Raw genomic sequence first — 15987 nt, 5'->3', positions numbered from 1 at the left:
ATTCTCAGATTATTTAAGTGATCCGCAACATACAATTATGCATCACTTGAGTGATACGTGGCACAGTTCCAGAGCACTTAAGCGACCCGGACACATTTCCAGATCACTTGGATCCGCGAAACATTTAGAAATCACTAAAGTGGCTCTGTAGGGCACTTATCAATAAAGGGAAATGTTACTTCAAGTGCCCACAAACTATCGAAAGGTTTTTCTCATTTTTGGCGCACCGAGTAAGATGCTGTTAAGAATATTTCATATTTTCATAAAAGGTGGTTGATGACATAAGCACTATCCAAACCCCCCCCCCCTCCCCCTCTCTCTTATCAAAAGTCAGCAAATCGGAAACCCTCTCCCCCCCTCCCCCATCGATGATGATGATGTAATACCTGAACAGCCCCTTTCCTATCAGATCTATTTCTTAAAAAAATATCATATCCTGAGATGTGTAAAAATGATTCATCCCCAAGATTCTGTAATGGCTATAATAAACAACACATCGTGAAATGGAAAATGGCATTGTTGTTCGCTGGATTCATTGCTCACATTGTCCCATCTTTATTTGCGTGGTTCTTTTCTGCAAATTTTCTCACACATTCCCGAGTTTTACACATCCCTCTAATCTCATTTGAAGTGAGGGACTCCTCCTCATTTTTCCCTTCCTCAGACGAGATCCCATCCATAGGCTTTTGCTGTTGCGCACAATGGAGATCCATCAATTCGTCCATGGTTAACCAGCACCATCTTTAGCTAGAAGGTGTTGGGTTTACTCCTGGCCATGTTCTTCCAGTAGTTCTTGAATGTCTTTCTCATTCACCTCCAGTCCCGAGGACACAATCACTTCAACAACTGGTGGCTCTTGTTCATGAGTTAGCCCCTCATTGCGTTCAATAACGCAATCAGCCCAAAGTGTTCTCCAAGCAGAATTTAGGGTTCTCTTGTTGACCCCATCCCAGGCTATATTGATGATTTTGAGGTAGTACATGATGTTGAATGTTTTTTCCAAAGCTCTCGGAGGATAAGATTTGTTCCCTCAGTCACCTCAAAGCATCACTGAAATAGTTCTTTGGTGTAAAGCTTTTTGAAGTTGGAAATTACATATTGGTCCATAGGTTGGAATAATGGAGTTGTGTTGGGAGTAAGGAACTTGATCTCAGTGAACTGGAATTACTCCAGTAAGTCATTCTTAAGACTTGGAGGATGAGCAGGAGCATTATCCATAACCACCATGACTTTGAGTGGCAGATTCTTTTCTGAAAGATAATTTTTACCGAAGATCTCATTGATCCACTCAATAAACAAGATACGAGTGACCCAAGCCTTGCTGTTTGATCTCCACATAACGTTTAACTTGTTCTTTTGCAGTTTGCATTTCTTGAAAGCTCTTGGATTATCAGAATGGTACACGAGCAGAGGTTTCACTTTAAAATCCCTGCTTGCATTAGCACAGAACAAGAGGGTGAGACAGTCTTTCATGGGCTTTGAATACTCTTCTGCTGTAATAAAGGTCCTCTTCGGCATCTTTTTCCAGAAAAGCTCTATCTCATCAGTGGTGAAAACTTGCTGCGGCAGGTAACACTCGGAAACCATGAGCTTCTTGAACTTTTCCATCTCCAACACTATGGATGCCACTTCTCTTCTTAAATGTTTTTTAACCATCCCCTGCTAACCTGAAAGCCTTCTTTGTTCTTTGTATACACACCTGCTAGTTTGCTCACGAGATCAGCGTACAAAGTTTTTGCTTTCTCACAGATAATGTTCTCAGTCACAGTATCACCAGCTAGTTGCTTTTCATTGATCCACACGAACAGCAACTTTTCTACTTCCTCCATAACATGTGGCCATTGCTTTGATACTCTCGAAACTTCTTTTGTTGTATTTATCTCTTTTATTTCTTCTTTCTTTAATATTATGTAAATCGTAGATGTAGACTTCTTATAGGATCCTGTAATGTCGGTGAATCCCATATCTTGCTCGTGCTTTTCGATGATTTCCTTCTCAAGTTCCAGCGTAATCATCTTCCTATGGCTTTTCTTCTCAACCTTCTTTGTCATGGAAGCTATCGGTTGGAGCACAGGTGCTTAAACACAGCAAAGTCACTACACTTGGACACAAAATAAATCCTTTTAGCACACATACACGTGATTGCGATGTTACTTTTAGTTTCGTGTCGTAAACATTAAAACTTGCATGTGTGTTTATTTTTTGAGTAAGGCATGCTGACGGGAGAATATTACCCACAATTCCACAGTATATGTGTGGGTGAAAGCGAAAAACCATCTGCCTCAGTTGTGATAACTGGAAACTCAAATAAACAAAGCTACAAATTTTTTCTCATAATGTGAATCATCGCTCGTTAAGCAAGCCAAAACTTGTTAAAAATGTTTGCTCATTAACCGGACCGCTCCTAACCGAAGTTCCACTGTATTAGCTAACTATCTCTATTCACTAACTGAAATAATAGGGCCCAAATGAAAAAAAAACTAAAATTACTGAGAGTACCCGGGAAACGTATATTTGTTTGCTAACACTGATGTCCAAAAACCTACGAATTTACATCAAAGAAGCAGGAAAAAAAAATAGTAGGAAACAAAGAACCAGATATTCCCACCTGTATGAGCAAAATAATAGAACTTGAACAAATATTAGATGTTTATTTGTAATTCCATGAAAATAAAAAGTGTTTTAGATGAGAGATGAATTTTTCAAGTTTGAAAGCTGGTGTAATTTTTTGGTTAGTCCTCAACACTAGTGGTTCGCATCATCATGAAAATTGTAAAAGTTGAGACAAAACTTCAAAAATTAAATTTTTAATTTTTTTTTCGGGGGGGGGGGGGAGTCCCGAGTAGCAGTTGTTCTTGTGCTGTTGTTGCTGGATTGATTAGTTAGTTCTAGAGCTGGCAGCACGTTAGACGTGTTCCTTGGGAAAGACAGAATATGATTGGTTAAGTGATGCAAGATTATCTGATTGCAAGATGTGGAAGAAAGAGGTTCTTGTACATCTCAGAGCCAACTTTGGCTTAATTTCATTCTCTTCTCTTGTGTTGTAACGGTTATTTTTGTGTACCGCCTAACATTAAGTACTTTTCAGCAGTGTCCAATCTCATCACTTTGTATGCGTTTGGAAAGGGCGATTTTGAATTTTTTTTCTGCATGCAGACTTCTTTTTTTTATATTGTGGACACTTATACAAGAGAGTTAGGAATCATTCACAATTTTCTCTGAAGACATTTTTTTTTGTTCACATCGTTTATTGCTGATCTGTTTAGAATAATTTCCTGCCCCATACCTTTATACTCAGAATAACATCCATTGCTCTTCTAGAAATAGTTAGCCAGTGTTTCAGAATTATCAATATTCTTCCCGATTTCACAAGAAGTTAATCGAAAATTTTTTGCAAGGATCTTACCTTGTTGTAGCCAATAAAGTTTTTAGCCTCATCTCATCTTTACGAATCAAGCTTCAGGGGGGAAAAACACATTTGAGCCATTGTGTGCAAGCAGGGGCACAGCCAGAAATTTCGTTCGGGGGGGGGGGACCAAAGTGACAGAACAATGGTTTCGGCCATCTTTTTCCCTTTTTTCGGTCATTTTCTCACATTTCGGGGGGGGACCAGACCCCCAAGTCCCCCCCCCCCCTCGCTACGCCCTTGTGTGCAAGAGTGGTGTAAGCCATTTTTCGTCCAATCCTTTTTCACACCATATAAGGGTAGCTTAATCTTCAATCGTATACCTCAATTGTCACTTTCTTAAATAGTTACACATATTTAGTACTGAGTTGACTGTGAAGAAACAATAATACTTCATTCATTAACTTAATTCAAAATTATGAAAATTTCCCATAAAAGAACTACTTATCTCAAGTATATTTTTGACTTGTACCACTCTTGCACATAACAACTCATTTTATGATTCAAGAAACTCTCAAAAATGATGCCCAACCATAAGGTTATGCAAATAAGGTCAGTGACATGAGAAGAGGGGAGTGGTCTTATAGAATTTTTCCAAATACATTTCACTGATAATCGGGAAAAAATATTTACTCAAAAAGTATTATGAATTTTGGAATTAGAGTTTTTTAGATATTATTCTCACCATTAGGTAGAATTCTCACCATATTCATCATCTCTGGAAACATTTTTAATCGTCATTTTTCACCTAGCCATATAGTTTTTTCCACCACTGTATAGAAATAGAAAGATGTATCCATGTAGAAAGCGGCTACAATAAAAAGTTTGAAATGACATACATATTTATAGGTTTGAAAAAATTACAAAATAGCAAATAATTCATAAATAATAAAAACTGAAATTCGTCATATATATAAGACTTTAATTTTAATACTTACTCCATTACTTTAATAATGGTGCAAAAAATAATAATATAATTTCTTTACAATATCTTTATTGAATGTATGATCATGTCATTAAGGCATTGGGTGAGGGAAAAAATGTTGATGGTGTTTATATTGATTTCCGAAAGGCATTCTATTGTGTCCAACATGGTAAACTCTTGAAACGTTCACACGAGATTGGAAGTAGGGACAAATTGCTCAGTTGGAGAATGATTGTTAAGAGATAAGTCATAACAGGTTATGGTGAATGAGGAGTTCTTTGATTGGACAGATGTCATAAGTGGAGTCCCTTAAGGAAGTCTCCTTGGCCCCCTTACTTTTTCACTTTTTATCGATAAACTAGATCAGGGTATATTGATGTGATTGTTAGCAAATCTGCAGATGACGTAAAGCTAATGGGAGTAGTCAGGAATCAAAGCAATATGGAGTTGCTCTAGACACCAGTTTCCCAATCTTTTTTATCCCATCGCCCCCTTCTTCAGAAATTTTTTCTCCCATCGCCCCCTTCTTCAGAAATTTTTTCTCCCATCGCCCCCCAATGCAATCTAATCCATAGAATCCTATGTTATACCCGTAGCTTCTACCGCACCCCCCCCCCCCGGAACATTCCGTTGCCCCCAGAGGGCGTTAATTCTCACGTTGGGAATCACTGCTCTAGACCAACCTAATCTGGATTGCAGCGTGGGCAAATGAATGGAGCATGTCTTTTAGTATTGACAAGTGCAGCATGGTCCCTCATTTTGGCACGAACAACCCACGTTTCACTTAAAAGTTGAATGGTGGTGTCATTCCAGATGCAACTAGGATCACCCATTTGGAAATCCTCATTGACAAGCAGCTTAGTTTTTCAGAAGATTGTTCAGCAGTGGTTAAAAAAGCATACAAATTCTTGGTTTCATTCGCAAAAAGGGTTCTTTTTTTTTGCGTTCTCCCAAAGTGGCTCTTCCACTTTTCCAAAGCATAATTTGTCCTGCATTGGGGTATTCCATCAGATTTTGGAGAGTATACTTACAGGGGACATTGACATGGTCAATGTGGTGCTCTTGATTTCACACAGAACTAAAGCTATGAAGAGAGACTTGATTTTTTGAAAATGTTTGCATTGGAAAAGCGCTGGTGTCGGGGAACATGATCGAAGTGTTTAAAATTTTCAACGGGATGGATAAAATGGACCATGAGTTATTAATTCTTTGTCAATTGACTGCTTCAACAAGGGGACACCAGTATCGATTGGTATGGGACAATTCTGGGTTATGGTGTCGCAAGGAGTTTTTCCTCTAAAGCAGGCATCTTCAACCCGTTGTTCACAAGCACCCAGAGAGCTGAATGTTTGTTTCCGATTTAGTACTCGCAAGCACTTGATCAATGTTTTAATTAAGTAATTAAAACGTAGAAATTGCATTCAAGGATTGAAATCCTGATTTCATGTATTCACATGTCAAGCATGCCGTAAGGGTGCTCCCAACTAGAAAAGGGTTGAAGACCTCTGCTCTAAAGGGTTGTGAATAAATAGAATAGCTTATCTCCGGGAGGGTCTTGAATTATAACAGGATTGACATGTTTAAAAATAAATACGATAAACATATTGGGATAAATCAAGAAGCTATCTATACTTAGATGAGACAACCATAAATTTTTATGGGCATTATATTTATATTTCATCACAATTATTAGTTTTTTATTGCTCTTATTGGGTTGCTGTATTTTTGATGTAGTTTAGATATATATTTGACATCCATATTTTTTATGGGCATCTTTTTCCAGCCACCTTGTTGTGGCTTTTGTATTTTTATTTATCTTGAGAATTTCACGTCTCTCAAAACAATTACTGTGAGGAATTGTTTTCTTTTGAACATTGTTTAACTACATCTGTTGGGCAACAAAGTTCTATATATTCCCAAATTTCAGGTTTGTTTGAGTTATAAAAGCTACAAGTATCATTCAGTGTAGTTTCAAAAGACACCACATTAAAAAAAGTTGTATTGCAATTAAATCTCAATTGCATAAAAATTTGTTTGAAACAAATTTGCAAGGGGGACAATAGATAGTCCTCCCAGCCAAAGGCTGTTTTAATTTGACGATATAAAGGGAGAGACATGGAGTTTTGAATAAAAATTTTGAAATGCCTTGATATAGTTCATATATATATCTTATATATCTAAACACACTATTGAACAATACAATCTGAAAAATCAAGATGGAGAGAAGCATGAGAAATTTTAAATTGGTTTCTTTTCTTTTAGACTGAAGAATCATTTTTTATGTATTATAATATTCATCAAAGCAGTAATGCAGTGAAACCAGCTAATACCGAACTGCTAGCTGTTAAATGTTTTGGAAAAAGTTTACAGTCCATAATGCAAGAACCAACTCCTAATGATAGTTTCTTGGTGGTTAGTTTTTTTTAATCAATATTTTGTGCATAAAAGTTTGTGTGTAGTTTAATCCAATTAATTCATGAATTGAAGGGTAAAGATAGTAAATGCTATAAGTGCCAAAAAATTCAAACAGTTTTTCATGTTAAAATTTCAAATGAGCAATACTATTATGTTGTCAACTTGAAAAATGCCTCGTAGTCGTCCAAGTAGTTCAAAAAAGTTTCTCTTTTGGCACTTAGTGTTTACCACTTTTACCCTTCAATTGTGCTTCTAATGTAAAAGAAAATTACAAAAATGAAGTTGATAACATTGTTTTGGATTTACTTCTTCAGAGGAAAGATATTAACAATGGATGCATTTGAGGTATATGATTTATGCAAAAATTGCAAATATTTCATGTTTGACTCTCTTTAAATGCAGAGCATTGAACAACCTTTGTATGAAATTCAGTTTATTTTCTAATTCCTCTGCATATATATTTTTTTTAAGATTTTAAAGGCTGTTCTGGGAGATGATTGTACTGGAGCATATATAAAGTATAGAGAACTGAAGCTTATTGAGGTAACCATATTTATAAAATCTCCTAGTTAGTAATACTAGTTTTGTTTTATTTGTTTCTTTTCTTTTTTTGTAGCATTTTAATTGTTCAACTTGTAATGTACTTAGAATCATGAATTTGGAAGATAACTTTATATATATGTTGAAGTATATTTTTAGTTTCCCATGGTTTTTTTTTTTTTTGTGGCATGCTCATAATTTTCAATTCTTATACAATGTGATCAAAATTAAACAGGAAGCGATTGGGGGCCCCCTCTGGTGTAAAAACTACTGGGTGAACCATTGTCAAACCAACAATCGAATATTCACGGATGTTTTTTTTTTCTGAAAAAGTGTGTGAAATTTCATTATTCAAAATTTTGTTCACTGCAATGACTAATTTTTTCTGCTTCTCTTTATGGGATTAATCTGTAAGCTATATTACAAAATATCAATCCTTTTATTTACATTTAACACATTCTTTAAATATTTAAGTAGTGAATTATTAGTTTAAAATATCTGCCTTTTTTTTTAATTTTGATATTTATGATCTCATACTCACATGAGTAAAAATTTACTTTTACTATGTTATATTCTAGGCTCTGAATGATAGTTTGCATACAGGTATAGTTTGCTGGCCATTGAATGAGAATGAAGACAAACCAACTGGGGTATTGGAAAGATTAAAAAAATTCTTTAAAGGTTTTCTATTCATTGTTCTTTCATTCAAGTGCTTTTGTTCATATATACTGTGGTATACACATTTTTGTACGGGTTTCACTAGATTGAATTTTTATGTTCAATAGGCACTCTCCAGTCAAGGGTACTTCTAAATGAGCAAGGCAGGAACATGTTATGATAACATTCCCATAGGTGGTAGTATCAGTTGTCTAGAAAGACGACTTAAAACCCTACCGCAGGGAGTCCCCCATCCAGGGGTTAGCGTACCAACCTCTCGATGAGTATAAAAAACAAGCCTGCCGTTCGGAATCGGCAATAAATTGTAGGTCCCAGTCTAATTAGCCCTCGTGTGCAGAAAATTACCGTGGTGCAACAAAAATGATCAAATGAACGACTTAAAACCCACAATTTTTCACAGCCTGAAGTAGAAGAAATTTGCAGTCTCACCTTCACATGTATCTCACAAACAGCCTTCAGTTTCGATGACAAGTTTTACACCCAGACAGATGGTCTAGCAATGGGCAATCCCATCTCGCCGATTTTGTGTGATATATATATATGGACGACTTTGAGAGTAAGCTATTGAACGTTGTGCCCTTCTCATTTTATCGAAGATACGTGGACGATACTTTTGTGCTTTGGGACGGCTCTAAAGATGACTTGGAACAATTGTTACTCGTTATGAATGACATAGACCCTCATGTTCAGTTCTCAGCCGAATTTGAAACTAACAATGAACTCTCTTTCTTGGACGTATTAGTAACGAAACAGAAATCACAGTTCCAAACCTCGGTCTATCATAAGCTTTTCGCAATCTCATTACCACCTCATTTCAGATCTTGCCATCTCATGCAACAGAAACTTTCGGCTTTTTGCACCTATGTAGCGAGAGCATTTAGCATCTGTTCAGATCGGAACACATTAGACCATGAACTTGAAACCATAAGAGCAATTGCGATAGACAGGGGGTTCAACACCAAGATCGTTGACGAATTAAGTAGAAAATTCTTGAAACCGGCACGAGGAACCACTCTAGAAAATATTACAGAGAGACCACTCAGAGAAAGTGTAGTCATACCCTACGATCCAATACTCTCACTGAAGATCAAACCGATTCTTAAAAAGTTTAATCTAACAACCATAGATGTGCCCACTAAAAACTTTGGTTTCATGCCCCCTAAAGATGCTATACCGCAGAATAAACAATGGGGCATTTATTACATTCCATGTGGTGATTGCTCTCTTGGTTATATAGGACAGACAAGGAGACCCATAAAAGCAAGATTAAATGAACACGCTCGCTGTGTTAAGAATCAGGAATGTGAAAAATCGACCATCGCCGCTCACTGTTGGCAAGAAGGCCATAAATTCAAATTTCAAAAAGCGAGAGTTTTTCACAAAGTCAAGTCCACAGTTGATCTAGATTTCTACCAAGGCACATATATTCGGGCCTTCAAAAATATGCTAGTGAACGATAATAAATCTACACCCCCGATCGCAACACCATGGCTTAAATTCATTTCGAGCGAGAGTTACAAGAAAATTCAAATGGACCAATTGGATAGCACTATTCCGCAAATGTCCAATCAGGACGCTGCATTAGTATCTCACGCAGGCTCACAGCTTCATTCTGACCACGATGTTTGAAGTGAACAGATGTACTTCTTCCGCTGAGCAACCGAGCGTTAGCGAGCTGACCAACTCGGTCAGCGAGACTAGTGGTTAAATTTTTGCTCTGAGGCAAAGTTGATCAACTCTTCTATAGAAATAAATTTTTAAGAATCAATATGTGATGTGTGGGCATGACTGCAATATTTGTCAACTTCTAAAGTGGAATTATTCACATATTTCCCGGAATAAGTTGGTTGCGACCCTGGGTTTCATTGCTAAAGTCTTGACATGCGCCTGCCTCCACCCTCTCATTTTGGCTAAAACTACTACTAAATCAGACATGCTTCTTGTAAATATTCCTCTGAGGAACTTCTAACTAATTGGGGCATGTCAGAATGTGTCGTGTGTGCTCTGTACCCTATGTGAAATTTGTTTCTGAGGAATGCCTGTTATATGTTTTTAAAAAATGCTGCCATTTGTGTTACGAGTTCAGAAGCAAACAACTCAGCAGACAGACAGACATGACCGCTGACCGCCCAGAGAGACCATCTTGGGATGGTCAACTGGCAGGCAAACAACTCAGCAGGTTATTTTGCCTGTTGTATTATGTATGAATTTTTTAAATGTTGTAGGCCTGATTGCTCTTCATGAGAGAGTTTTTTAAATGGGAGATCAGCTCACATTCACATTTTAAAGTTAGAAAATCACAAAAAACCAACTTCAGCCAACTACCACTATTCTGTCAGTGGGGGGTTGAACTTGGATTATTACTGTGCAATTGGGCATCGTGAATTTCTCATGATGTTCGTGCAACCAGATAATGGCTCTCATTTTCACTGTAGAGTTCTGGGACAGCCTGTATTTATTGTTTTTTCTTTAGTCTTTTTCTTCCCATTTCATTTAAATATTTGTGTTTTATGTATAACTTTCTAGACTCCTTCCCTGAATTTTTGCTTCAGGACAAGCAGTGTGATGAATCATATGATTTGGATTCATTACTAACCATTTGTGTGACAAAAGGTCATGTTTGTATGGATTTTGCTAGCCATTTATGGTCAATTTTATCTGGTGAGTATCTTTGTTTCATATAAAAATTGAATACACCATAATTTTTTGTAATAAAGCCACAGCTTATATAGCTTTAAAAGTTGATATTTATCTCTTGTGGCTAATTTAAAGCTTCTGTCTATTCAAAAACGCTTCTCCCATCACAAGTAAAATTTGAATTTTTCCAAAAAAATTGAGTACTGAACAACAAGGGAAAAAAACATACTAACAGGTCACTTCTATCTGGCTTAACTCAAATGCTTAGACAGCTTTGATATAATGACCTTGTGGGATGATCTGGAGGTTTTGTTTGCTTCTGCAGCAGACACTAGAAAAAAAACTCCAGTTTGATATACAAATGAGAATTTTTTGTTCAATGCTTGTTAAGGGTCTAGAATTTTTGATTATTTTCCAGAATCAGTGTTTCTCAAAGTGCGCATAGTTGCTCTTAGTGTGCTCTTCGTTGCATTGTTGTAAGTGCTCTCATGCTCTGCTCAGTGAAAAGACCTAGTTCTTTTTTAGACCATTCTATATTGTATTTTATTTCTATTCTATCATAGAAAGCCTAAGAATATGTCAACTTTAGATAAAATTTTGATTTATTTTCTGCCACATAGAATCACTTTATTTTTTTAATCTGACATGTTCAGAAACAATATGTTATGTATCTATGATTCTCAATGGCCCTCATATAATGAAATCCATCAAATGTTTGTGGCCCAACAACTCTCTCCATACCTCTCAAGAAACATATAATTCCTCCCATCCCCAGGAAATTCAAAGCACTGGGGCCTTCATCTGCTTTCCCTTCCGGGATATAAGCCCTTTACCGGTGTGGGTTGGGCCATGCTAGAGAGATACTGGATACTGACAACATTTGACAATTGTGATGCAAATTTATTTCTGAGTTTCAAACTACTATCAGTGAAATAATCGCAACAAGGAGCAGAGCAATAACTAAACTAAGCAGACACAGAACCTGTGGTCTCTCTCAATCTTCAAGGGGCTCCTTGTGAGCTAATCCAATGCAGCTGGGTGTTAATTTGCCCCAGCCCGCTCCCCCGCAACCAATGGTACAGCCCTTATGAAGAGTTGTGAATACATATTGACTGGGACAAGGAAGCACAAAAGTTTGAAAACCACTGGCTTAAAACAATGCATGTTATGTCAGCCTGGGGAGGAGGAGCATTGCACTGGTTATCAGTATGAACCTATAAAGGGTATTTTCAGTAGTTCTAGTTGCAGTTTTAATGTCGGTTCACACAATAAGAAGGGAAGCACTAAAATTTTTGTCTTACAAGGTGTAATATAGTAAATAAAAAGGCTTAAAAACTTTAGCCTAGAGCAGGTTTCTTTGTTAAGTCAGAGAGAACTTATCTTTTGCTATAATGCTTTCAATGCTTCAATGAATGGTCAGTTTTAGAAGAAGGGTGGGCATAAACTGTTGATTGTAACATTATACAACCTATTTCATTATTTTTTTCATAATATAGAAAGACTACTTCCTTTCAATTTATACCCTTTGCATATGGTACAATCTGTTGCAAAGTGGACTGTGGTGTTTTCAAGACAGATTTTTACAAGCTGCTGTGTTTCTGTGAAAACTTTTTTCTCTGATCACTTTCTTAAAGTAGCTTATACATCTCAATGGCTATTTACTAAAAATTGTAGTGATTTCAATTGAATTTTGTTTTTTCTGAAACTGAAAAGTATAACTTTGAGTTTGATTTGAAATTATGACGGATAGCATTGTCATATATTCTTTAATATTTAAATTAACTATTATATATTTAGGCTCTTCGTGTATTGATGAACTGGAAGAGGCAGTGAAATTTATGTTCTTGAAAATTAAGAATATTGACAATGTACCATTGGTAAGTAAAAAAAAAAAATTATCAAAATTGTAAGGGAAAAATCTTTTTTGATTCAACTTGCTTACACCCATATTAAATGTTGTTTTTCTGTTATGATGTTTTTTTACACATTTTTAATAATGGCAATCTACTTGTAAAATTTTGTTTATTACAATCATTTTTGTTGCTCATAATGTGATAATTTGTTGCTTTTTCTTTATTTGTTCCATGATGTAATGTTATTTTACCTACTGAACTATACATGCATCTCGTTCATATCCCTTTGCAGATATGTTATTTTACCTGCTTGACAGCTGTTTTAGCACAAGTGGCCTGGGTTCAAATCCTTTTTAACCTGAAATTCAGATTTTTAACCATTCCGTAATGGTGCCAACTTTCTGGATCTGAAAACCTGTTGCACTATGTTCTTACCCTAAGACAGTGTTTCCCAAGGTGTGTGGCACAGCTCCTAGAGGCATCAGAACAAGCAAAAGATATTCATTCATGTGATTATTTATGCTTTGACGTGGTTCTTTTCGAAGCGAAAACATCTATTAAACTAACTATTCTCAGAAGCCGCAGATGAATCATGAATTGGGCAAGGGAGCCGCAGATGACAAGATTTTGAAAACCACTGCTCTAAGGCATGGAAGCATTTGACAGCCTAAAAAGAATTTGAGAATGTTCGCGGAGATTGTAGTCTCTTGAATTTTTCCTTTCCAGGTCTTGTATTCTGTTTGAGAGATTCTCATCGATCGCAATCACTTGTTCTGTGATAGAGTTCATCTCCTCTGCGATACTGTCCACTCTACTTTCAACGGCAGTGATGTCCCCCTTCACTCAGGCAATAGCGCTGACGATGTCATTCTTCACGGCGGTGACATCTTCCTTTACTCCAGCAATAGAGTTGGTGACATCCTCTTTGACTTCAGCAGTAGAGGTGGTGACATCCTCTTTGACTTCAGCAGAAGAGGTGGTGACATCCTCTTTAACAGCAGCAATGATCGTGTTGACAGTGGTGACGTCTTCTCTCAGGGCTGAGCTTGTTGACTGGATCTTTTCTTTGATGCCTGATTTCATCTGGCCCATCACAGACATCAGTTGATTCAGCTGTTCTCGCATTTCATTCATGTCCATTCTCTTCTCGTTTTCATTCAAGTCTTGAATTATCCCACTTCTGACACCAAATTGTTCCGGATAATTTTTCATGAGACTTCGAGATTGCAAAACAAGAAGCAGTTCGACGGACAAACACAGATTTATTTACAGAACAACAATTTACACGTATTTACAAGCCAATCAGAGAGTTAACAACTTTCTCGCAAAGTTAAATCACAACTGACTTTTCATCCAGTCTCTCTAATCTCTCTTCCCGAATCTGGCATCCCTCTTGCGATTGCCTCATATTTATAGCTCCGGTCGAAACTTCAAGAAAAAGAACATTCCATAAATTTCTATTTCATAGTACCAGGTTTGTGGCGCCACTGTCTGGATGGGTGTAACCTTCTGGAATGTTCCCACCAATCGCATGTTTTTCCGATAAACCGAAATCGGTATTCACTGCTGTTGCCAACAGAACATTGTGATATTTTTCTTGAAAGATCCTTTAAAAATGAGTCGCGCCATCTATCATTTATAATTTGTAACAATATTCTAATCAAGGTTGGGTTTTAAACTGGTTTGAATATCAAAAACCGTCAAAAACCTAAATGAGTGCTTTTTGCATAATGTTGTGAACACAGTGGTATATAACATGATGAAAAATTTACTTTTCTTTTCATATTACAATTTTTTTTTTTTTTTTTTTTTTTTTTTTTGCAAAAACAAACACAAAATACATTTCAAAGACAAAACATAAATCTATCAAATAGGAAGGACGAGACAAGAACACATAATAAGAATATTGGGCCCCAAGGGACACGCCCTTCCAGGCAGCCTTATGGATTAAATTTTTATATTTATTTTATTTTTATATTTAAACATTAATTTATTGCAATAATTAAAACAAAATATTTATTTTAATTTTTCAACATAAAAATAGTCTGGAATACATAAAATGTAATTTTATGGTTTATTTATCAAAACTACTCATTATACAGTATATATACCTTTTTTTCAGTTTGCTAAGCAGAATAGAGCTGGTTGCTGGTTATTGAAAATATGTGTGATAGGGCATCACAGGGTTAGGCTTTTGACTTCAGAAACCAACTCAGTATTAAAAGTCAAAAACTCATTGTCAAAGTTGTCAATTAGTTTTTTTTTTACCTGATAGATATGTTGAGTAAAAAAAAAAACTTGCTTTTGTGTAGATAAATGTGTTTTATATTTTGAATTATATAATTACTGAGCACAAAATATGTATTTTGATACTTTAAATTTTCTGATCTGCCCAAAATTTTATTTCATATAAAAATTCTAACGCATCATCTGTTATTACAATAATTAAACTCACTTATTCTTACCTAAAAATTTCTTAGCTTAGATTTCATAAATCCAGAGTTTTAAAGAGTATTTTCAATCATAGGAAAGCTGGCAGGACTTGGATAATACCAAAACAATGCTTTGGGTATTGTTTTGCACATTTGGATACAGCTTCAATTGAAAAAACATTGCATTACAAATGCTAGTAAATATACTATATGATAGTCAAACTTAGTTATTTTTACTTTTGCACTGAGATTAAGTTACAGGCAATTCTTAAGCATCATATACAAACCAGCAAATTAGAAGGCATTATAGTCCTACAATTTAGTATTTTGATTGCTAGATATATATATATATATACTTATGTTATGCACAATAAGGGTTTTGTCTTATAAGTATTAGTGTGATTATATGGATCATTTAATAATAATGGAAATCAACATTTCAACATTTTATATATATATATAGTGTAAAAGAACTTTTTAAACATCTAAAACATCTATCTGTTATAAAAAGAGTACAGCAGATGTTTATATCTATTCACATATACAGGGTGATTTTCAAAACTCAAAATACAAACTTTTAGGGGAGGTAGAGAACACAAAAACAAAACAGAATTACATAGGAATGTATGCCGGCAACCCAAACCTGATCAGCTGGAGGATAAACAAAGATGCAGGAATGACAAGCCAATAATGAGTGAGCAGAACTGCTTATTTAGCTATACTTTACATGAGGACGGTACATGTACACGTTAATGTTTAAAGTTTTTCCAATGGGAATATTTATATTGAAAAGCAATATTTGAGGTTTTTGACATGGCAGGTCATTATTAGTAAAAGAATTCTGTGTTTTCCCTAATATTTTCATGCAGTAATTACCAATAGATTCGAAGAACATTCTATTATTTATGGCTCTGCAAAGGGCTCCTATTTCCAAATCAGAAGTCGTGAACTCAAATTGCTAGTCTATACCAGTGGTTCCCAACTGGGGCTGCGGGAGAGCATTTTTGGGGGTGTGGAGATGGAAAAAAAATTACTACATGTTGACTGATCAGGAAAATTAAATTGGTGATAAAGGATAAAAAGTGAATTTTTCAATTCCTA

The 15987-nt window shown here is 35.8% G+C and overlaps 1 protein-coding gene and 1 long non-coding RNA gene across 8 annotated transcripts in view; one reads left to right on the top strand and one right to left on the bottom strand.

Moving 5' to 3' along the window:
- LOC149080165 (uncharacterized) overlaps positions 1-4172 on the bottom strand; it is a 30848-nt gene extending 26676 nt beyond the window's left edge. Inside the window, exon 1 of the long non-coding RNA XR_016193540.1 lies at positions 4092-4172. This is a non-coding gene — a long non-coding RNA (uncharacterized LOC149080165). The remainder of the gene's footprint in view (positions 1-4091) is intronic.
- The window catches only part of LOC149080164 (protein zwilch homolog), an 87848-nt gene that overhangs the window by 45023 nt on the left and 26838 nt on the right, over positions 1-15987 (top strand). For all 7 annotated transcript variants that reach the window (XM_089239202.1, XM_089239199.1, XM_089239201.1 and 4 more), the window contains 5 exons: positions 6594-6743; positions 7218-7289; positions 7865-7967; positions 10491-10625; positions 12399-12478. In XM_089239202.1, the coding sequence (XP_089095328.1) occupies positions 6594-6743; positions 7218-7289; positions 7865-7967; positions 10491-10625; positions 12399-12478 (540 nt within the window). The remainder of the gene's footprint in view (positions 1-6593; positions 6744-7217; positions 7290-7864; positions 7968-10490; positions 10626-12398; positions 12479-15987) is intronic.

This window comes from Pholcus phalangioides, unplaced genomic scaffold (genome assembly GCF_987345545.1).
Source record: "Pholcus phalangioides strain wild (caught in Gottingen) unplaced genomic scaffold, Ppha-v1.0 ptg000011l_1, whole genome shotgun sequence".
Taxonomy (NCBI): domain Eukaryota; kingdom Metazoa; phylum Arthropoda; class Arachnida; order Araneae; family Pholcidae; genus Pholcus; species Pholcus phalangioides.
The sequence above is the reverse complement of the archived record's forward strand: the minus strand, read 5'-3'. Positions and strand labels throughout refer to the sequence as shown.